Source organism: Bombus huntii, chromosome 14 (genome assembly GCF_024542735.1).
Source record: "Bombus huntii isolate Logan2020A chromosome 14, iyBomHunt1.1, whole genome shotgun sequence".
Taxonomy (NCBI): Eukaryota; Metazoa; Arthropoda; class Insecta; order Hymenoptera; family Apidae; genus Bombus; species Bombus huntii.
The window spans coordinates 1,544,427-1,566,272 of NC_066251.1; the positions used below are offsets into that span (position 1 = coordinate 1,544,427).

Genomic DNA, 21,846 nt, shown 5'->3' on the forward strand with positions numbered 1-21,846 from the left:
TAAAAATGATATTTAGAATGAAGGCTAGCTTCTATTTTATGAATATATCAAGTCATACATCATCTCTCACACATATTTACACTTCAAATCGATGTTCTATAAACTCGCAATCATAATGGATTTCATGTAGTTACTATAGTATCATATCATTTTTTCACTTGAAATAGCAGAAAAATATTAATGTATATCTACATATATATACCTAGTATGCAAATTATAACGGTGATAACACAAAAAGTCTAACAAACATCACTAAACAAGAAACACAGTATCAAATATATTATATAGCTATTATTTTTAATATATGATTTTCTAATCAAATTCATAACGAATATCATTTACTAGAGTTTTTTACAAGCCATATTATTACCACCATGATTCATAGCATTATTATTATTATTATTATTATTATTGTCACTATTAGTGCTGTTAATTAATTATAATAGTACGATGATAACAAATATTTTGTTAAGTAAAACATGAAAGTTTATTTTGCTTATATACAAAGTGAACAGAAAAAAAATAAATATTGTTTTCATCAATTATTAAGTGTCTATCTTATTCTTATATGCTTTGATACATTATATTTTATTCAATTATAGATATTATTAACTTAGTTCGAACTTAGTTATAAAAAACTTTTTAATAATATTACGTGATTTGCAAAATGATAATTATCTAATAATTTCCATAATGTTTCAATCTATATAAAAAAGCACTAAATGATTTGTTGGAAATTGCTATATAACCGCTACCTGGTGAAAAATCGATAGCTTCGGGTATTGACAAATTTGTTTGAAATGTAGGAAAATTTGAAAAAACCGTGAACGATGGTAAATGCATCATTCTAAACGCATTATGTTTTTTATCTGAAGCCATTGCCAAAATTTCAGAATAAGCATTAAATTTTAAACTGGTAATCGACGTGACAAAATTGAGAACAACTTTTAGTGGAACAGGATTTCGATTTTGTAACACTGTCTTGGTATCATACAAATTAACTACACCCTCTTTACTACCTGTTGCTAAATATTGACTATTTGGAGACATTGCAATAGAAGCACAGGATAAACATCCATCATCTATAGCTCGATGAATGCATACACGGCTATTTATATCCCAAATGTACATTTCGTTGCTGTCTTTAATTGTTCAAAAAGAAATAAAAATTCACATTAAACAAAGAATATATAAAATTGAATAAACAGTGATAAATACAAAAAACTTACCACCATGTGTAATCAATGTATTACTATCTGGCGTAAAGGCTAATGCTCTACATCTTGCATTCATTTTCAACATACTGATAAGTTCCTTTGATGAACTTGTTAATAAGAAAATTTCTCCTGCTCGCCCACAAACTGCTAATAATTTTCCATCTGGAGATACTTCATATTTCTAAATAATTTATAAAAATGTCATTCTATATAATAATTTAGATTATTATAAAAAAATAGTTATAATTTTTCAAACCTGCATGTTAGTAAGTCCATGCGGTAACAACATTCTATATGTTTTTCCACTTATTAAGTTATATGAGTGACAATGTGCATAATATTGAGAACCAATCAATACTTCTGTACCATCTCTCAGAAATTTTGCTGTGCTAATAGGAAATTTCTTATACTGCATTGTGTGCAATTTATTATTTTCAATTCCATCTACCTATAATTATATCATATTTTGATAAATTCTCTATTTGAAAATACAGGTACAAATACAACTAGATTTTGTATAATTACTTGAAAAAGAGATAAAATTCCAGATGTACCAGCAACCAAGGCTACTGTAGAAGATGGATGAAATTCAACACTTGACACAATGGGCCCTTCAGTATGTGTTTCCTTATTAATTGGTGTCAATGCTTTTATGTCAATTATACTCTTTGGCAAATTTTTTACTTTAGGTTTTTCCAAATGGCAACTATGCTAAAAAAATATAATACATATTTAGGAATATTAGTCATTGAAGTGATAAAATGACTTCAGTACCTTTAATATTTCATTATCTAAATCATCAGATTCTTTATTGATCTTTTCAATCTTGGCCCATTTTGGGTTGCCCACAATCTGTTTATATTTGTTACGCAAGTAATCTTTACGTGACTCTTGTGGCACATTGTCGGCTAGTTTGTGTCTTGGTCGACTAATAAAAAGAATAAACCATTTGATTAGTTTCCAAATAATACATATTATTTAAAAACAATATTTTTCCTTTATTACTAAACAACATATTTTGTTTTCATTAAATTTGGTATACATACTCATATTGAACATCATCTTCATCAATCCATGCTGCCTCGGTATGTTCTTCAGAAATATCAGTTTGCACAATCAAATCATTACTTACATTATCATTTATAGAAATATTATTTTCATTAATATTCGATTCAACAACATCCTCATCGTTTGATAAATCGCTTATGATGTCAGTTGGATTACCAAGCACGATTCTTTCTAACCTGTATACAAATAATGTGATAAATTCTGTTTCTTAAACAACTTAGTTACTTGAACTTTCTATATTATCGTAATAATTGTACCTGGCCTCTTCTTTTGCATCATATCCATTTTTGCGGTTCCTTTTCAAAGGTTTAGTGTACTTTTGTTTATACAATGTTTTTGAGGGAATACCTTTCTTGTTTAACATTTTAGTCAGTACCAATTTCTTACGATTCAATTTGTTTTTCTCCATGATGTATTGACCGACTATTATGATTTACTTAATACAATTTGTAACACGTTCAAATAATCAAATATTATGTATTTTTAACATAACTTTCTCACATGTTCCTCCTTTTCTACAATCATTAAAATACTAAACATATATATTCCCTAGATAAATTCACTTCTACGAAATACTTTAAATAAATTAAAAAATTCTTCTGAAATTATAAATATTAAAAACAACGAGTATATTTAATTATATCGGCTAGATCTGTATACATTTTAACGATTTTGTAATTCTATTGAATATTTTGTACTAAGCGTTTGATAACTAGTGACTAATGAAATATATTTCGATTATGTACACTGCACGTGTATAAAAGATGCTCCAAACTGTTTTTTAATTTAAAAAATACTTTTAAAAATATAAGAAATCATAACTTTTTGAAAAAGATTTATTTGGCAATATTTCTTAAATAACGATCTTCATTTCCTCTTAACCAATGCACATAATACATGATTAGAGAATATACTGATTCCACAATCGGGATGAATCAAACTTTAACCTTCTTCATTGAAAGATGATAGCGAAGATTTAGAATCAATATCAGAAGATAAGTGTTCTTCTATTGCAAATAGGGAAGGACATTTCGGTTGATACTGTTCTACAGCTTCCAAAAGACTGTTTGGATATCCAGGAGAGTAATATCTAAAATCAAAAGGGCCAAGAATTCATGATATAAAAGAAAAGGGAGGAAAAAGAGTTTATTCTAATGGCAACACGCATAATAAATTGATTACTAAACGTATAAATGACGTTCATTCATTTGTAACTTATTTGTAAATTAATAAGATCCAAAAATACAAAATATAGTGAAAACGGAAGTAAATTAAAAAATATATGTATAAAGTTGGCTTAACACTGAATCGAGCTATTGATAATAAATATAAAATGCTATCGGTTGTTCTATAGTGATTATAGAAATTATTGAGTTCATGTAATATTATTGATCCATTAAAATCCAAGTTTATATTTTTCCAATGCAATCAGCTGTGACAACATGGCGGTCATGCCGTATATTACTTGTCCGATTTAAATTAAGACACGCGATCCAGAAACGGAGCTGCAGTTATTTGCATTCACTGCTCGTGTAAACGGCTGTAAGAAGACTGTATTTTTTTCATTAACAAGAACTCGTGTTTCCGAATTCTCTCAGTAAGTAAACCATTACTAGGGTTATGTCAAAAGCAACTAGTGTTATTTTTGATAATTATCTACTCCTATCATTATCTTTACATCCATATGCTTCTCTGCATGCATCAGTATTTTAGTCATCTTGATGGAGAACATAATTCAATTTTAAATGTCAAGAAAGACAATAATTCTTTCAAATGAAATGATGTTTTGAACTATCATATTACATCTTACTGAAATAGCATTATGACTTAAAAATTATAAAGCATAATCTTCTCTAGCAATATTATAGTTATTATAAATTGTTGTTTAACATATGTTCATGAGAGAAACAATTTCAAAAATATGCAATATTAATCTTATGTTAAAGATATCAAATATATAATTCGTACCCTTCAAATTATTTTTAATTGAAATAATTTCCAAAAGCGATATGAAATAAAACACAACCTGACAATTTCATCTGGAAAACAGCAATTTATAATTTGTATATACTCCAAAAGTGTTGAACCAGGATCTGCTTGAATTTCTTGTACTTTCTTTAAACCACCGGATGTTACAAATAATCTTCTTGCCCTGGGATCATGAGGCAAAATCTATATAAAAATAACAAATAATTCAAAAATGCAACTTGAAATAGTTGAAATGCTTTAAACATTATCATTTATCAGTGATCTCATTAACTATGCGCATGAATGGATAGAATGAAAGACATTATTAGCTATCAGTCTGCATGTTGCAATATACCTAAGAATAAAACTCCTGAGACCTGACCTACACACTGTTTAAATGCAGTTATCTAAAGTAAACTTAATTTCTTAAATGTTTTAATCCACAGCAAATTAAAATAATTAAAAATGTCTTTTAGTAAATGATACCACGTTTACGATTTTATAAAAAAATATATATATATATACATGTAATATTGTATCAAAATTTATTATAAAATATCCGAAATCTAAAAAACATTCTTTGCAATATGCAATAGAAGTTATTTCTTATAACATCTTATGTGATTTCTAATGTCCACATTATAAAAATTACAAATTACAATATGAAATCGATCTTTGTATGAAATTCTGTCTTTTCGCATATTTGTAATAGTATTTGATAATTTATTCAATAGCATGTTACGATTTCTACCATAATACATATTACAAGCATCGTATGCAACATATTTCTAGGCGAAGCAAAATCTGTCCACATTTTCCACCTTCCTACGCCGCCAAAAATATCTTATTTACGAAAACAAAATTCCAGAACAAAATCGTGGGATAACGTGTCTGTCACAGACCTGTTGATAAATTAAAAATTTCTATTATCGTTTAAGTGAATTTTTTATCACTATAAGCATTATTACTGTTCATAATATGGTATGAATAATTAAATATTTTTCAGCTGATTCAGTGTGGCGCCAAAGATCGGTCGCTAAGGGAACGGAAGGAACTTGAGAGCCGTTTTTTTGATAATTACTTCAAGGTTGCTGTTTATCTTTTTTTATTATAAAATACAATTTTTTAATAAAATTTAATCTAAAGCAATCTCCACATATTAAAAACAAAAGTCTAATATTTTAGAATAATTTATTATAAAAAAATAAAAAAGATATATGTAACAGCATGTAAAAGAAATGTGAAAAGAAAGATTGAAACACCAAGTAGAAAGTAATGCCCTAAATACAACGATCTTAATACAATAGTTGAGAAAGAAATTTAATGAAGTGTCAAAGATAAAAATCAAGGTTGAAGATTATTGTAAGATTTAATGTATTGTAGTTAAAAGATAACGAGACAAGACAGATGCCTTAGAGTTCAAACATATAAGAACATAAGTGATAAAAGGAGATGACATCATTGTATACAAAAATTAATTTGTACTGTGTACTAAGCAGTACTGTTTGTAAAATTACTGGCAAATATTTCTAATATGATTAACACAAAAGTCTGTCATTTATAAGAAGTTAACTTGTCATAAAATCGTGCAGTGCAGTCACAGAAGTTCTACAGATCACATAAAATGTATACCTTGTATAGTTTCAATAGTAGAGGACTTTAAAGTACATGTATTGAATATTGTAGAACGTGGATATAAGCAACTCTGATTTTACATTAAATAAGAAAGTGAGAAATTAATAATAGACATGATAAACAATCAACATTGTGTTATTCTTAATTCTGGAGAGACCAATAATTATCACCAACCGGTCTCTGCAAAACCTTCTGTTGTTTCTGTATCAAGTATTGATTCTGATGTAAGTGACAGAAGAGATGTACGTGAAGAACTTTATGCTGGGATCTTCAGAAGACACAGGAAGACCATACTTGTGTTAGGCAGTTTTCTCAAAATGTTAAGGGTGAATAGAAATATGAACAATTATGCTAGTATTAAACCTAATGATGATAATGATGAATAAAAGAATAATTTTATTGCATAAATGGAGTAGAAGACCAAGTTTAATTTTTTATACTGAAAATAATTAAATTGATATTGTTATTGCTTTGTAAAAAGATCAAATGTACTTTAATTATCACACCTCTATTAAGATTAATATAATTTAATTGCTTAAACAGATTTTTACATTTAGTAATTATTTCTCCTAAAAAGAGGCTTATCTTACATAAGGTATTATCTTGATAAATTACATGCAGCTGTCATATATTATGTTTGAATCTGTTTGCCATGATAACTATATAGATCATAAATTTGTGCTTACTAACGTAATTTTGTATACTTTATGACTAAAAGGGCATAAATCTATCTGAATAGCTTTATCAATGGATAAAGAATATTTAAGAATCAGTTATAATAGTAAATTTGAAAAGTCACATATAACTTATAAATATGAAAATTATAGCACAAATTATCATCTAACACTTTTTACAAAGCAAAACTTTTTAATTAAAGTATAAAATATTTTATATCACACACATATTTGATACAATATCTATAATATTGTTACATATTACTTTATTTTCATAGTTTTGCTTTTCCCAATAAAAAAATTGATTTCTTTCCCTCATATTATAAGATAAATTATTTAAATAATTCAACTATTAAGGTACAAAAGCAGTTAAACATTTTATTTACATTTGAAATATTTTTAATCTAATTGTCATGGAATAACGTAATTTTGTCTTTTTTCTCATTTTTCAGAGATACTTGGATAGATTGCATGCTCTGAACCGAATATATGCCTTAATTGCTTTACATTTTGATATTGTCATACAACAAAAGTTTTGGTGAAATCATGAAATTCTAATTATTGTAACATGTCTGTTTATATGTACTTCAAGTTAATTTAAATAGATATTTTCAAGACTTAAAATTTATGAGGCTTTATAAAAATTTATCGTAGTTTATATTTTTATTGAAGCTGTTTTCCATTGTCTGTTTTAATGTGTATCCTACTTTTTTCAACATTTAGCAAAATAAATTTCCTTAAAACGTTTCAATAAAGAAAAGGAAGGGATGAAGAAGAATATGTGATGCAAATAAAGAATTAGCAAGATACTGATAGTGAAGTGAAAGTACTACTGCCGATCATATATGTTACATTTCTTTACTTATGTTTGTACATAAGAAATCGATAATACAGTATGAATGAGAATTAATAGTAGCCAACTTTTTCGAGATGCAAATTTAATAACAATTTTTTGTTACTTATATATCTACAATTTTTATATTACTGGTCTCTTTATATCAAATACTGCCATTAGAAGATACATACAAGTATATGATATAACAAATGCAAGTAGTATAGCTTAACAAAAAAGTATGTTTAAATATCTAAAATTGCAATTACAATTTTTATATAAGAAGCACTTAACAATTCGATCGTTCTGGTACTTCAGCCGAACCATTTATTGTCGTAAGACTGAGAAATGTGCTTTTTCAGAATATAATATGTGCCATAATATTTATAGACAAACATTAAAAATAAAAATAATTAAGATGGTCTTATGCCATTGTCAATTTCTTCACTTTCTATCAATCAAATATCAGATAAATGCAATGACACACAGCATATCGGAACTGTTACTTTTTAATAGAAATATGTGACATCTCATACCATGTTAAGAGATCAAAGTCAAGTTACACCTTATGCAATTTTGGAATAGTGAAAATATATATAAGCAAAACAGATGATGAAAATATTAAAGATTACATTATACAAGGTCGGAATAATATCATAAAATGACAATTTTTATTGTTAGAATGCTATTTATGGGATAATAGTTTGTATGTGATAAGAATGAACCACTACAACTGCTTAACTAATTTTTCAATAAAGCAATTTCAAATAGCTTAATAATGGTCCATGTGTATATAATATATACATATATATGTTTATTATGTAATTAAATAAAAGAAATAAAATTATTATTAAATAATAATTTTATGTGTTAATATATATAAACTTTACCATTTAGGTGGATTTTATCATATACTGATGATTTATATAATTTATCTCATTGTATGCATATGATAAATAATAAGACAGATGTTTTGCTTTAATTGAAAATTATAAATAAAAGTACTATTTCAATTATTGTACTATTATGTTTTACAACTTTTATGTCCTGTGTACAATTTGTAGAGATTATGTATAAAGTAAAAAGTTATATAAAACAAAATACTGTGTTCCTCACCTTGCTAAATTGTCCAAGTACATATTTTAGAATATTAGGTGGTGAATCATGCAGCAAGGATTCCAAAGCTTCAATATACATACATTTTTGTAGTATTTGTTTCAGTGCTGTATTGCATTTTGCTTTGAGATCTTCTGAGCTATTTGGATTATTGTACAGCTGAAAATAAACTATAAAATAATAATAATGAAGAACAACGTGGTATAAGAAAATCTGTAACATACCTGTAATAACTTTGGAAGAATGTTTGCGACTGCAACTGCTTTTGCATGTTCTGATGTATGCTTTCCAATTTGCCCAATTGCCCATACAGTGACAGCAAGTGTATGATCATCATTTTCTTCATATAATATAGTAGATAGGTGAACAATTCCCTATAACAAATATTTGCTCTCAATTATTTTGGCTATGGAAATATTGTGACAAGTATATTGAAATATCACACTTTGGATCCTATGACTGCAATAGCTAACTGATCTAAGTGTCCAGCAATATATCCAATTGCCATTATTGCTGGCAATCTGACTGTTAATTTTGAGGTGCTAATTAATTCAACAAGTGCACCAATACCACCAATATTCACTATAAGTTGGGCCAACTAAAGAAAAATATAATTATAGCAAAATAATGTTGCAAATAAGTTGGTTTGATTTCTTTACCTCTAATGTATGTTTACAAATTTCTCTAGTTAACATTGCAGCAGCTTTAACGACACATTCATCAGGATGTGCCATGTGTACAAGAACATCAGGAAAAATTTCAGCTTCAATAATAGGTTCTGCTAGGTGTACAGAGTGTTTTGCTATACTGCTTAATGCCAAAAGAACTTGACGCTGTGTACATTATTAATAAGTGGAATATTATATTACAAAATCATACTTTACATATAGTATTTTATGTTACCTTTAACTTAGTATCAGGATTAGATAATGCCTTTGCAAGAAAAGGAATGGCTCCTGCATCAACCACAGTTTCTGCAAGATCAATATTATGTTTGCTTATATCGAATAAAGCAGAGGCACTAATTTGTTTTAAACATAATTCAGGTTCTTGTAAGGCCAAGACTAAAAGTGGAACAGCTCCTATAAATAACATGATTGATATACAAGTTAATAAAATGTAGATAACTAATAGAGTATATTAATAGAGTATATGTACCTGCATCAACTATGGCTTGAGCCAAAGTCTTATTATGCCTAGCAATGTATCCTAATGCCCAAGCAGTAGCTTCCTTAACACCAGAATCAAAATCTTCTAAACAAATTATTATAGTATCCAATCCATTATTCTGAATCACCATAGATGCCAATTCTGGGGAATGTCTAGCAATTGCACGTAAAACAAATAGGGCTGCTTTTTTATAAAATTTCTATAACAAATATGCTTCAATATGTCTTCATTATTTATGTATTATATTTTAATATATAATAAATTCTACTAAAACAAAAAGAAAGAAATACAGTCTTCTACATCTAAAATGCTTACATTCATACATTTTGTTTATCAATATTCTTCAATAATTGAGGTAAAATACCCATTCTTACAACAGCTTGTGCCAATTTCATACTATTATTTGCAAGTTTTCCTAATGCAACTGCAGCTGTATGCTGAATAGATGGTACAGGATCTGTTAACAAAGGGCATAAGAGATCCAAAACCCCAGCAGCTTCTAAACAATCTATAGTGTTTGGTTTTGAGGCAAAATCAGCAATGGATTGAACAAAGAATAGACGAGCCTTTTGGTACTGATCAAAGACTATAAAAGCATAATAATTAGTATTAACATTCCTTGGCAAGCTAATTATTATAAAAAGTTATTCATGTGCAGAAGATATATAAAAATGAAGACTTCTATATGTGCATATGCCCTTACATTAATTATATTATAGAAGACCGCCAAATTTGTATTAAAAATATTAAAAGTATTTCAAACATTGTACCTTGTAAAATTGAACGTGCTGTCATTTTTGTTTATTATAAATTTTTAAATGTATATGCGATGTTGATACTTTCAATACGTTTTTATACCATTTGACTTTACGAAACTGTCATATGTTTGAAAACGAAAAGCTACCGCCTTCTGCATACTATATAGTATAGCGACTCCAGAAAACAAATGTTTGATCGAATAGAATATAGACGCAGAAATTATCAATCAAAATATAGTAATAGAAGGATATAGCGATAGTAATAAAATACTATATCTTTTATGTAATAATTATTCATATCGGAAAATGACTGAAGAATTATTATCTAAAGAAAAAGAATTTCATCAGTTGAATAAAGAACTTGAGCAGAAAGCAAGCAATTTGATAGCAAAAATAGATTCTGTTGTTAACACTTACAATAACGGATGCTCGAATCTTAATTCGAGGAAACATTGCGTAAATGCGACGAGAGAAAGAACAGCCTGTTTAAATGGTATAACAATACAAAATAAAGATAATTTTCAGATTTTGGTTAAACGAAATTCATCTTTACCTCATATTTTCGATCAATCCGTTGCTTTGAAGCCGTAAGTATGGAAGAAATGCAATTATTTATATTTATGTGTTAAAAAATGATCTCATAACAAATATATTTTAGTTTTAACAAACTATTGAATAAAATTTTTAATTATTTTGTAATATATCTAAAATTAAACATCTGAATAATAAATGATTTCAATATTATTTATATATTAGAAAAATAGAATCACAGAAAGATAACGAGGATGAAGTTTCTAAGCAAAAGAACCTGGCAAATAAAACTGTTCTCAATTTCTTAAAAGCTAAGGTAGATATATTACAGGATGAGCTACAAACAATGCGAATTGAATATAGAAAACAGGTACCTAGAATTCATGTGTGCATGAAAGCATTTATTTGATTAATCCTTACACAACTATGTTGTATGTTCAGTGTGATATTTGCAAAAATTTGGAATCTGAAAATAACAAGATTGAAATTAAGTTAAAAGCTGAAATAGAGTCATTAAAAGAAACAATTACAAAATTAGAGAACACTAACAAGGAGTTGCACTGTCAATCACAAGCATTAAATACAGAAAATTCAATCTTAAAAAAAGTATGCATTACACTCACTCTGTTCTTTTCCAATAACAATTTTTTTTTTTTATTCATACTAAATATTTTTAACAGGACTTAGATAGACTTCAAAAGCAAGTAAAGATAACAAATCAACAGTCTAATAGTTGCTTGATGAGATTAAATAGATCTTTGGAAAATAATGATAAACTTAAGAATGCATTGAAATATTCTGAAGTAGAAGAAAAGGTGCAACTTATACAAATATATAATATTAGATAAGAAACTTGTATCATATAGCATTTTTATCTTACTCAATGTTTTTACAGGAATTGAAGACCCAAATTAGAAAGCTAGAAGAAGATAGAAAATTAACAGCTAATCACTTGGGAAAGCAACTTTCGGAATTAATACAAGTGTTTAAAAAACAAATGTTAATTGTAGATAACTTAAAGAAGCAAAATGTATGTATATATTTTATCTCTATTATATAAAATTATATATAAAAATTAAAACATTTGATATATATGTACTTTAATCTATCTTTTTAATCGATGTATGTATGTAATTGATATGTATATATACGTATGTACATGTATGTATGCATATAAAAACAAACACACACAAGGCATGCTTACTGGCAGTTGGACAACTAAAATTAATTAAAGAAGATTTCTCAAGATTATTGGATCAGAAACCTGAAAATATATGATATATTGTATATAAAACATTTATTAAATGACTACTGCAATTCATACATTGCAAAAGATGGAATAACTTCATTTCATAGCCATACATTTTATACAATTTTATATTACATGATATAATCCTTAATATTTTTTATGAAAATCTGTGTTCTTTAATACATTACCTGTCATACATGAAATTTGAAAGTTTTGTGATCTACCTTAACATCTCTTTTTTTGTTTTTATTTATCTTATATCTGGGACATTTCTAGCATTTTTAACATATACGTAATAAATAAGTTATATCTAAAATATCAATAGAATTTTGAATACAAAATGTCAATGTCATACAAATGTCAAATGAAGTATGTCAAGTATAAACATTAGTCTAATTATAGAAATCATATTTTTTTATATTCGTTTAATATTAAAAAGTAATGTCATTTAGAATTACAAAGAGATACAAAACTAATTTCCATCATAACCGAGATGAATTTATTTTATTCAAAACAATTTTCAATAACTTACTCAATTTATTTACACTTAAGTCCTATTTTGTGCATAAAAAATTTGATTAAGAATGATAAATTTCGGTTAGTACGTATAAAAATTCACAAAATTAATTGAATTCATCTCAAAGTTTAATCTTCAAACGTCTCAGAGAACACTGACTATTTTTTTATCAAATGAATTTTACAGATTTTTATTTTATATCCTCGCTTAAACAATATATGTACTATCGTATATTTTCTACGCTTATAAAAGCAGCTCGACATATTCTAAATACTATCACTTGAAATTAGTTAAATAATATCAAGTGTCACAAAAAAGTGAACGAAGATGATATATGTTTGTATTTTCCGTTTAACCATTTCTGCGCAATCTAACTTGAATAATGTTGTTTTAGTGTTTTACTATTTAAATCTCTAATATGTTCTGTTTAATAAAATATATTAAATTAATTGTTTTCTTTCTCTCTTTCTCGTTCTCTCTCGCACTCGCACTTAATACGAAGATGCTATTCTCAAATGCTTATAACTCTTTCCCCCATTTTTGATGCCCCTCTCCTTTTTATAATTACGATAACGTTCCGTTTAAAATTCTTATTTTATAACCCTTTTACACATTGCGTTTTACAACTCAGCCTCACATATATGTATATATCGAAATTTGCTATCCTTATTAAAATTAAAAGCACTGATACATTAACAATTTCCATATTTAATTCACTGCTTGAGTTTATATTTAAAATTATACTGCACCGCAGATTTTCGCATTATTTCATATTGCACTTTAAATATTCAATTTATTTTAGTCTCTAGAAAGTTTCATGTTTAATAAAATATTTAAATAATTGGTATCATAAAGTTGATAAATCTATCGCCGATCAGAGAAAAACAAATCATAAATTAAAGTACATTCCTTATTTTTGAAAGTCTTTATATGAAATATCACTTTTCCAATTAATTTTTACTATAAATCAACTTCAAAATAATCATATGAATCTTCAAATTTTATGTCATAATAAAAATTTACGTAACCATTACTCCTAAAAACATAGATTGACTTTTATATTATTAGGGTAAACTTTTTTATTCACTGGTATAAAATTTTTTCCGTTATACACGTAATTATTAATTAAACCTCTCGACTGTTGCATTAAAATGCATTACTATCTATGTGTTTAAATTCATGTGTTTCATATTATGTTATAATACAAATAATTAATGAAATTACGTTTCTTTCTTACTTTGTAAGCTCGTAAAAATTATACACGAACAATGCACTTTATATTATTCGAAGGAAAACAGAAAAGGAGAAAAAATAATAATAAAAGGAAATGGTGCATGCCCAGCCTTTCATCCTCGTTTGTTAATATGTGTCTTATAATATATGTTAAATTTGTTTGAAACATTATTTTACTTACAGAGTGTTTTATTCATCTCACTCTTATCACGCTTAATACTAGATTTTCTCGCTCTTTTTTCTCTTTTCTTCTATTTATTTTTACGAGTTTATAATTTCGAAAACAATATTTTTTTTATTGTTCTTTGCAAGGTTATGAATGTAAAAGTTAGATTCGTGCATTTTTCGTTTCACAACACGATATCGTATCAAAAATCAGTAACACTTGAATTTACGTCAAAGGCGGCGTAGACAGTAATACATCTAGCAGCTTGACTATGAAATGATTTTATTAACGTATTATAAAAACCAGACTCTAAATGCGACCAGAGGGACAACATGGTACAAGGGCATCCATGTACAAGGAGAATGTATGAGATTCAAATTCGAGACTTAAATAAATATTGTGACAATATCTAGCAATGACATTGGACAGTCATCTTTCGTTCGCGTGTATGGTTGCTGCTGTATCGTTGTCGTAGATCAACTTGATCATGCCAGGTAGCTATACGTGTCCTTTTGATATTATAAAAACCAGACTCTAAATGCGACCAGAGGGACAACATGGTACAAGGGCATCCATGTACAAGGAGAATGTATGAGATTCAAATTCGAAACTTAAATAAATATTGTGACAATATCTAGCAATGACATTGGACAGTCATCTTTCGTTCGCGTATATGGTTGCTGCTGTATCGTTGTTGTAGATCAACTTGATCATGCCAGGTAGCTATATGTGTCCTTTTGACCCTCTGTGCGCTCCAGATATTCTTTCTCAATTAAAATATCTATACATTTCTGAAAGAGTAGAATCATCTTATATTAAGGTTATATCTTTTTCATTTTAATTTATTTTCTCAAATATTTCTATTCATCGATATCATGTTATGATAAATCAATATAAGAAAAAATACACGTTTACATATGTTAAAAAATTATTCGCATATATTTATATATGTGAAAATGTCTTAAAAAACAATGTCGTTTATACGTACCTTAATAACATGTACTCTTGGTTTGAACCTAGAGCTTAATTGATTCAATACTTCAGCTACCAATTGTTGATGTTTGAGTACTTTCCTCATTTTCATAATCCTAACAATAGCTGCCTGAATTAAGAGTTTTCTATCTTCTTCTATATTTTTTTGTGTTGTTTCCTGTTCAATCTTTAATTCCGTTTTCATTGGTATATTGATATTAACCCGCAGCTTCTTGCTGTCATAAAAGAAATATGTTAATATAATTTCTGATAAGGTAAATATCACAGACTATTAAATAGAGTTACTTTTTATATCCTGTGAAAAGCTCAACTGTTGACAGTGGTGTCAATTCAGCTTCGTCATCAGTAGCAGCTGTTAATAGTTTAGCTTTCAAGAGTATTTGAATAACCTGTAACAATGAATATATCATCTAGGCTCTATTTTATATGTTAATTCTTTTGATTTTGTTATATTACCTGAAGCAAAAAATCCATTTTTATCTGTGTAGCATCATGTAATTGTTGTATCGTCCATACAGTAGAACCATTATATTGTAAGAGAACAGCCATTTGAAATGTGGATGCTTGCAACGTGTATCTGCAATAAAAGAATGAAAACTCATTTGCAATTGACACAAAATATTTATTATAAATTTAACTTAAATTTTATTGTTAAATATTTTATGACCTGTTTTTGAAACAATTTGTATGCAATTCTCCTTTAGACATATTGTACAACCAATTCAACTTTCTTCCACTATGCTGTGAACTATAGAAAGTGGTGAACCTATGTACAGATCTCTCTAGCTGTAATGCAAAGATAATATTTAAATGATACTATTATCATCAAATAAATTATTCAATTCCGTTTACCTCTGTTGGTAATGAAAATGTAAAGGATTGTTGAAATGGCCAAGAACCAGAAGACAACACTTGTATATTGAAATCTATATCCAATGGTTCAGCAGAGTTTGTCAAATGTCTTCTAAACTGTTCATTTAGATCTTTAGACACACCAATATCCTGTGAACAGACTGCTATAATTATAATGTTGTATGATTTTGACAAATATTAGTAAACAATATAAAAATAATTGCCTACAAAAAAATAAAAACTCCGGAAAAACGCGTGAAATATAATACAAATTAAATAAAAAAAAAGAATATCATAGCACAATACAGTACCTGAAACATTCGTTGCAATTTTGAAGTATATTCAAAACCACAAGCTTGCTTCAATTTAGAAATCATAGAAGCTTCTGCATCATCACTGGCAGACATATGTTGTACTAATCGTTTTGCCAGCATTTTACTATAGAATTTTTGAAACACATCTTTGTCTTCTATATATTTAAATACCACCATCTGCGATTGAAAAAAAGGGTGTAATATTTTTAGCAATGTAGTGTTTGTATTTTATTCATTTCATTTTTACTCACAACTTGGTTCAGTGTATCTTCAAGTTCAGCTTCTTCAGGATTTTTGCTACTCTTTTTTAACAACAGGTCACAATATTTTGCTAATAATTCTGGTGATTTGCTGCTGCTATTTGCTGCCCTAGTTACTGAATTACTGTTAATGAATCTTCCACAAGCCTTATCAAGAGCTGCCACAAAACCACTGTCATTATTAAATGCAACAAGTACTAAAGCATTGTATTTTTTATGAACCTCCAAAATAGTGTTTACATAAACCTTTGGATCCTACAAAAAAATATTTTTACACAAAATTAAGTTGCAGTTATTTTAAATTATTAACGAACGTACATTAACTGCAGAATCACCACATTTATCGATAGCTCCAAGTCCTTGATTAGCTATATGACCTTCTAAAAGATTCCGCAATTCTCCAAGACCATTTGGAATTCTTGCCACTAACTGATACATCCGACCTAAGTCTGTGTTTTTGTCAGCATCCAAGAGATTTTGAAATTCAGAATGAAAAATGTCCAAATGTTTTTCAATTAACACTCTTTCACACGTTTTTGCTAATATTTCGTGCGTTGTTTGATGCAAATATACCTGAACTCGCTTTTGTTCTTCCAATAACCTTTGCTCTGCCTATAATAAAATAATATTTGTAAACAGTATTCTTAGAAGATATGATAATATAACAAAAGTTGATTTCAAAACCTTTTTCATATATTCTGTAACTGGATTTTGTCGAAGGAACTCTGAACTTTCTCGAGTATAAAACCTTTCTGTATCTTCAAGGAAGACATTTTCAAAAGAATCTTTGTAAACAGTAAGATTCTGTCCTTTAGCACCGGGATCATCCTCATTCAAACCTAATTCTACGTAACAATTGATTACACCACTGACTAAACGTGTATTTATGGTTTCCCCATTGCGTTCCCGTTCGATTAATTTAAGTACTGCGTTAGTAACCTGCGATGTATTATAACACAGAATTTACTTTTTAGTCTATTTTCCATACATTTACTTATTAAAAGACTTACTTGTCTATTTAAATGCTTGAATAAGTTATCTCGCCATGTAACCAAAGCTGATTGATAAACTTCATAAATTCCTTTGCGACCCTCCTCACATTCTCTACGTACCCAATGTCGATTTAGATACGAGCATACACCATTCAGTACTTTACTACTAAACTGATATTCTTCCCATTGTCTTGTATAGAACTGCAATACATCTTCATCCATCAAGTCGATTCCATGCTATGTAAAAAATATCAAATTAAAATATCGAATATTCTAGTCATGGATTAATTAATAATGATAATCAGTGAAAAGAAAATCACCTTCAATAAACTTATAAGATAATTTCTAAGAAAGTCACGTAAACGTTTATATAACTCCAAACCAACTAACTGTGCACCTCCTTGAGAAATTTGTCCTTTCTTACTTTTGGTTGATGTTCTAGTTAATTGTTGATGAACACTTGTGCAATAATTATATACATGTCTGACAAGTTATGTAATAAGGAAATTAATAGATCGTAGAGAATTATTTTGTTATTATAGTTTCATTTCTTTCTTTTTTTGTTGTTTAATATTTAAATTAAAAAGGATACGTGTACAACTCTATATATCTTGGTTTAGACATACATTGTCTGTTATAAACTTGTTCAATACCTTCACGTAGATCTCCCCAAATTTGATCTAAATCTATTTGTTTGAGGCCTGCTGGGCCTCCTTGATGACTCCCAGCTCCTCCTCCACCTCTATGCCCTGACATCCTATTTTTATACGCTTGTCGAGTGAGCGTCACTGTTACTACTGTCTACAATAATTTCTGTAGGAAAAATAGAAAAGAATCTGCTATGTAATTCAAATACATTGTACAGAAATTGTATAGAAAATAGAAATATAATACAATAAAGCAAATATAAAAAAATGAACAGCAAAAATTTGACTTTTGTATACATAGATGTATAATACTAATTTTATTAGAATAGTTTTTAGGATACAAATGATAATAATAATCATGATGATGATAATGATGATGATAAAATAACGATGATGGTAATAATAATAATAATAATCATAATAATAATAACTATTATAGCACAAAACAACATATTCAATAACTGAAATAAACTCTGGAACATACTATTACATCTAATGATATTTATTAGTGATTAATTATTCCAAAATTTCAATGTCACAATCATTTGCTTATATACACATTTAAAAGCTGTTGAAATCGTTTGTGAAACTATAAATATAAAAACTATGTGAAACCTTTGTGCGCTTACGAGGGACGATTAAAGAAAAAGTGATAGTAAGTGCAATTGGATGAAGATATTCGTGGGGAGAAAAAAAATACATTTGAGCAAAAAAGGTTAGTCGGTAATCGGAAGATCCATACCGATGTAGTTACATCAGGATGCACATCGTTAGCAGTAGCTCGAATTTTTCGTCAGGAAACTTCAGAACATCGCAAATCTTCGTGCTACAACACTACCATCCGTCACTATTGAAGATCCATAAAAAGCAATTGACAGAAATAACACCATCGCAGCCCGTTGCCATAAGAGAATTACTTTTTTTCGTTGGTAGAACGGAGGGAAATATTGTGAGACAGAAAGCGCGCACTCACCTGTCGACGTTCACCACCGCATAACAGGCAGGGTTAGACAAGGGAGTTCTCGTGAAAACGTGGTGGCTATCTTTAACGATCACTGGTACTTCGTTCTACATACGCTTTAACGAGAAATTTATAACGCATCCGCTTGTTACTTTTGCGCTCTACACGATGACAAGCACAGTAAAACCGCGAACCTAAAATGTTGTATCTGTGTGCCCAAAACTGACTACAGTTCCAATCTGCTACTTTACTTCTGACAGGTTAGGTATCACTGTTACCAACAAAAGAGTACATATATCTTCGATTTTAAGATCTATTTCCTTCACAGTCAGAATATATTATTACTTTTTGCAGTATATTTTATCTATCTTTCTTACTTAGATACTTTCTATCTTGGAAACTTGCGTTTCAAAATTTTAAACTGAAAAGTGTTAAAATAAAGGTTCTTTCGATACCTATAACGAGCGATAGTAATTTTTATTTTAGAATGTGGATATATTGATTATGAAAATCAGTCTATAAAAATCTTAATTGATAATTGTTAATTATCTTTTCTATATCGTATAAGATTGTACGTATATTTATGTAATTATTAACGTTTATTATTTTAATAGTATATTAACTATAATTTTCATTAATATTGCTGCCTGTTTATTAGTTTAGTTTAGTTTAGATTTTTAAGTGGATAAAATGTAAATAAATATATGCAGGTATAAAATAATAATGCGGAAGGATTTGATACATCATTTATTTAATACATAGATTTGACAAAGTTAAATTTACGTATTATATATAAAGCATCTGCTGTTAACTCAGAAAAATACCTTTCAAAATTCACTTTAGACTTTATTTAAATGCTACAATCTAATCTTAAAAAGCTTTTAATAATTATTATGTGAACAAAGCATAATAAGAAGTAATAGTTTAGCAAGAAATAAGTACAAAAGAACATTGAATTTAATACTGAGTCATTGAAAGATATAAAAATATTCTACATATATGTACAATGATAAGAATAAACTTTCATAATAGATAACAATATAACTATGGATATAATGAAAACAAATAGCAAAGGATATTTGATACTTCTCTCAATATATAGATATTTCTGACATTTTTACCTTTTTTTATTTTTTATTATAATAAGTAAAACATTGTAATCCAAATTTTTACTAGAAAATTTTTATTTTCCTTAACTCAACATAAAGATGACATTCTCTTGTTAATAATTTTAGTCATAACTACAAAGATAAATTTACATTGAATTTAATGGAAATAAAGAAATATGGTTGGTTCAGCTGTGGAAATATCTTCATGAAATATAAAACAAAGTAATGTCAAAGTAGCTATTTTTTATTGCCATAACAAGCTGAAATAAAAAATTATCCATGTTCAATTTCAGAATATCAATTTGAAACAAATATTACTTTGCACAAAGATAAATTTATGCAGAAACTTACTTTATAATTGATAATGGAGGCATGCCTGGGTCAGCACCTTTTCTAAATCCTAAAAGGTAAATTAATCAATGAGTTACGTGTCGGTCATACGTTAGATTTATTAGGAAGATATACGCATTCATTCGTATTATAAAATAACTGCACATATAAACAATTTGAAATTAATAAATGAACGATCAGGTGGAAACATGGAGAAAAATAACTAACCTAAAAATAATATAGCAGGAATAAATCCCCAATGAAATATAGTTTTGCTGACATCTAAAACAATTGCAATTTTTTGCTTTGTACTCGGACTCATCGCCATTTTCGTATAATTATCACGTGTAAAATGTCTAGACTAATCTTGAATATTATGAAATGGGTATACACAACTGTTAGATTATTTCGAATGATCACGAATACCAGATGTACTTGAAAACGAACATATACCTGATATACTTACTTCTCTAAATGTACATGTGCTTTTTTGGTTTCTTTCCGTCGGCTTGTTGGATCTTTCCACTTTTCGCTCATACGTTGAAAATCATTAAGTCATATTGCGCTATTGAGTCATTAATTGGAGACAGCCTTTAATTGTTTTATCGAAATTATTCGAAATAATGCATCTATATAATATCTTATAGTCTATGTCCATGTTTTGACAGATTCGTCCATTCTGTAGATTGTAGACTACGCGGATTTCGAACTACTTCAATCATTTTTTAACTTCCTCGATGGTAATTTCAAGTTTTTACATTTATTGTTGTATATTTTATTAGAAACTAGTACCAAGTAAAGATTGTAATTGTGTGACGATTGTTGTGTAGTTTTTTAATGCGTGAACATACAATTAAATAAACATTATACAATATACTTTATACATATTGTTTCAGAACTCACCACATTATTGCATTTGGGGATTATGTGAATCACAGCAATATTGTTGTGGTGACAATGTTTGCTGTAATGAAACTGATTTTAATTTTTTATTTTTAACGTATGTTTGATGATCTTATAATATAATACAATATAATACAATACAATATAATATAATATAATATAATAAAAAATCATATTAACAGGGCTATCATTTTTGGAACAGTTGCCATTCTCACATTATGCTGTATTTGCTATTATTGTACCTCTCGACGAGTTCATGCATCTTTCTTAAAGAAATATTTCAAAATTGCTTATACTGTAATGTCTAACCAACGAGAAAATGAAACAAATGCTGCAAGGAATCAAGAATCG

The 21,846-nt window shown here is 28.0% G+C and overlaps 4 protein-coding genes and 3 long non-coding RNA genes across 23 annotated transcripts; 3 read left to right on the forward strand and 4 right to left on the reverse strand.

Annotated features, from left to right (window-relative positions):
* Nucleotides 1-11: 11 nt before the first annotated feature.
* Nucleotides 12-3,010, reverse strand: LOC126873161 (U3 small nucleolar RNA-associated protein 18 homolog). The gene is made up of 7 exons (XM_050633764.1): nt 2,543-3,010; nt 2,264-2,461; nt 1,992-2,145; nt 1,743-1,928; nt 1,474-1,665; nt 1,230-1,398; nt 12-1,142 (listed from the first exon to the last, which is right to left on the reverse strand). Exons 1-7 carry the CDS (start codon nt 2,692-2,694, stop codon nt 679-681), a joined length of 1,515 nt encoding a protein of 504 aa, XP_050489721.1. The 5' UTR covers nt 2,695-3,010; the 3' UTR covers nt 12-678.
* Nucleotides 2,743-11,087, reverse strand: LOC126873159 (sperm-associated antigen 6-like). 13 transcript variants are annotated; one of them, XM_050633752.1, is made up of 12 exons: nt 10,992-11,042; nt 10,856-10,920; nt 10,004-10,137; nt 9,669-9,879; nt 9,414-9,592; nt 9,170-9,343; nt 8,956-9,108; nt 8,735-8,884; nt 8,511-8,669; nt 4,312-4,457; nt 3,233-3,375; nt 2,743-2,800 (listed from the first exon to the last, which is right to left on the reverse strand). In XM_050633752.1, exons 3-12 carry the CDS (start codon nt 10,073-10,075, stop codon nt 2,769-2,771), a joined length of 1,419 nt encoding a protein of 472 aa, XP_050489709.1. In that variant the 5' UTR covers nt 10,076-10,137; nt 10,856-10,920; nt 10,992-11,042; the 3' UTR covers nt 2,743-2,768. The 13 variants fall into 13 exon arrangements, with proteins under 13 accessions (XP_050489709.1, XP_050489719.1, XP_050489716.1 ...); XM_050633762.1 differs by having other exon boundaries at nt 9,669-9,832; nt 9,996-10,137; XM_050633759.1 differs by having other exon boundaries at nt 9,996-10,137.
* Nucleotides 3,382-5,471, forward strand: LOC126873173 (uncharacterized). Its single transcript, XR_007692321.1, has 2 exons — nt 3,382-3,882; nt 5,260-5,471. It is a non-coding gene; the product is annotated as an uncharacterized LOC126873173 (long non-coding RNA).
* Nucleotides 10,745-15,170, forward strand: LOC126873169 (uncharacterized). 3 transcript variants are annotated; one of them, XR_007692319.1, is made up of 7 exons: nt 10,745-11,025; nt 11,195-11,339; nt 11,411-11,575; nt 11,650-11,784; nt 11,865-11,999; nt 12,164-14,628; nt 14,854-15,170. XR_007692319.1 is itself a non-coding variant. In XM_050633776.1 (6 exons), the coding sequence occupies exons 1-6, from the start codon at nt 10,745-10,747 to the stop codon at nt 12,245-12,247; spliced, it is 945 nt and encodes a 314-aa protein (XP_050489733.1). In that variant the 3' UTR covers nt 12,248-14,760. The 3 variants fall into 3 exon arrangements, 2 of the variants coding, with proteins under 2 accessions (XP_050489733.1, XP_050489734.1); XM_050633776.1 differs by lacking the exon at nt 14,854-15,170 and having other exon boundaries at nt 12,164-14,760; XM_050633777.1 differs by lacking the exons at nt 11,411-11,575; nt 14,854-15,170 and having other exon boundaries at nt 12,164-14,760.
* Nucleotides 12,250-19,312, reverse strand: LOC126873155 (cullin-1). Of its 2 annotated transcripts, none has more exons than XM_050633741.1 (14): nt 19,166-19,312; nt 18,138-18,358; nt 17,866-18,028; nt 17,564-17,782; nt 17,238-17,492; nt 16,872-17,165; nt 16,545-16,808; nt 16,291-16,470; nt 15,980-16,129; nt 15,795-15,913; nt 15,584-15,704; nt 15,413-15,516; nt 15,123-15,342; nt 12,250-14,925 (listed from the first exon to the last, which is right to left on the reverse strand). In XM_050633741.1, the coding sequence occupies exons 2-14, from the start codon at nt 18,299-18,301 to the stop codon at nt 14,845-14,847; spliced, it is 2,334 nt and encodes a 777-aa protein (XP_050489698.1). In that variant the 5' UTR covers nt 18,302-18,358; nt 19,166-19,312; the 3' UTR covers nt 12,250-14,844. The 2 variants fall into 2 exon arrangements, with proteins under 2 accessions (XP_050489698.1, XP_050489697.1); XM_050633740.1 differs by lacking the exon at nt 19,166-19,312 and adding an exon at nt 18,935-19,078.
* LOC126873174 (uncharacterized) lies at nt 19,285-21,722 on the forward strand. Of its 2 annotated transcripts, none has more exons than XR_007692322.1 (4): nt 19,285-19,413; nt 20,556-20,669; nt 21,489-21,592; nt 21,678-21,722. It is a non-coding gene; the product is annotated as an uncharacterized LOC126873174 (long non-coding RNA). The 2 variants fall into 2 exon arrangements; XR_007692323.1 differs by lacking the exon at nt 19,285-19,413 and adding an exon at nt 19,706-19,724.
* LOC126873171 (uncharacterized) lies at nt 20,314-21,246 on the reverse strand. Its single transcript, XR_007692320.1, has 4 exons — nt 21,059-21,246; nt 20,821-20,874; nt 20,614-20,662; nt 20,314-20,522 (listed from the first exon to the last, which is right to left on the reverse strand). It is a non-coding gene; the product is annotated as an uncharacterized LOC126873171 (long non-coding RNA).
* Nucleotides 21,723-21,846: the final 124 nt, after the last annotated feature.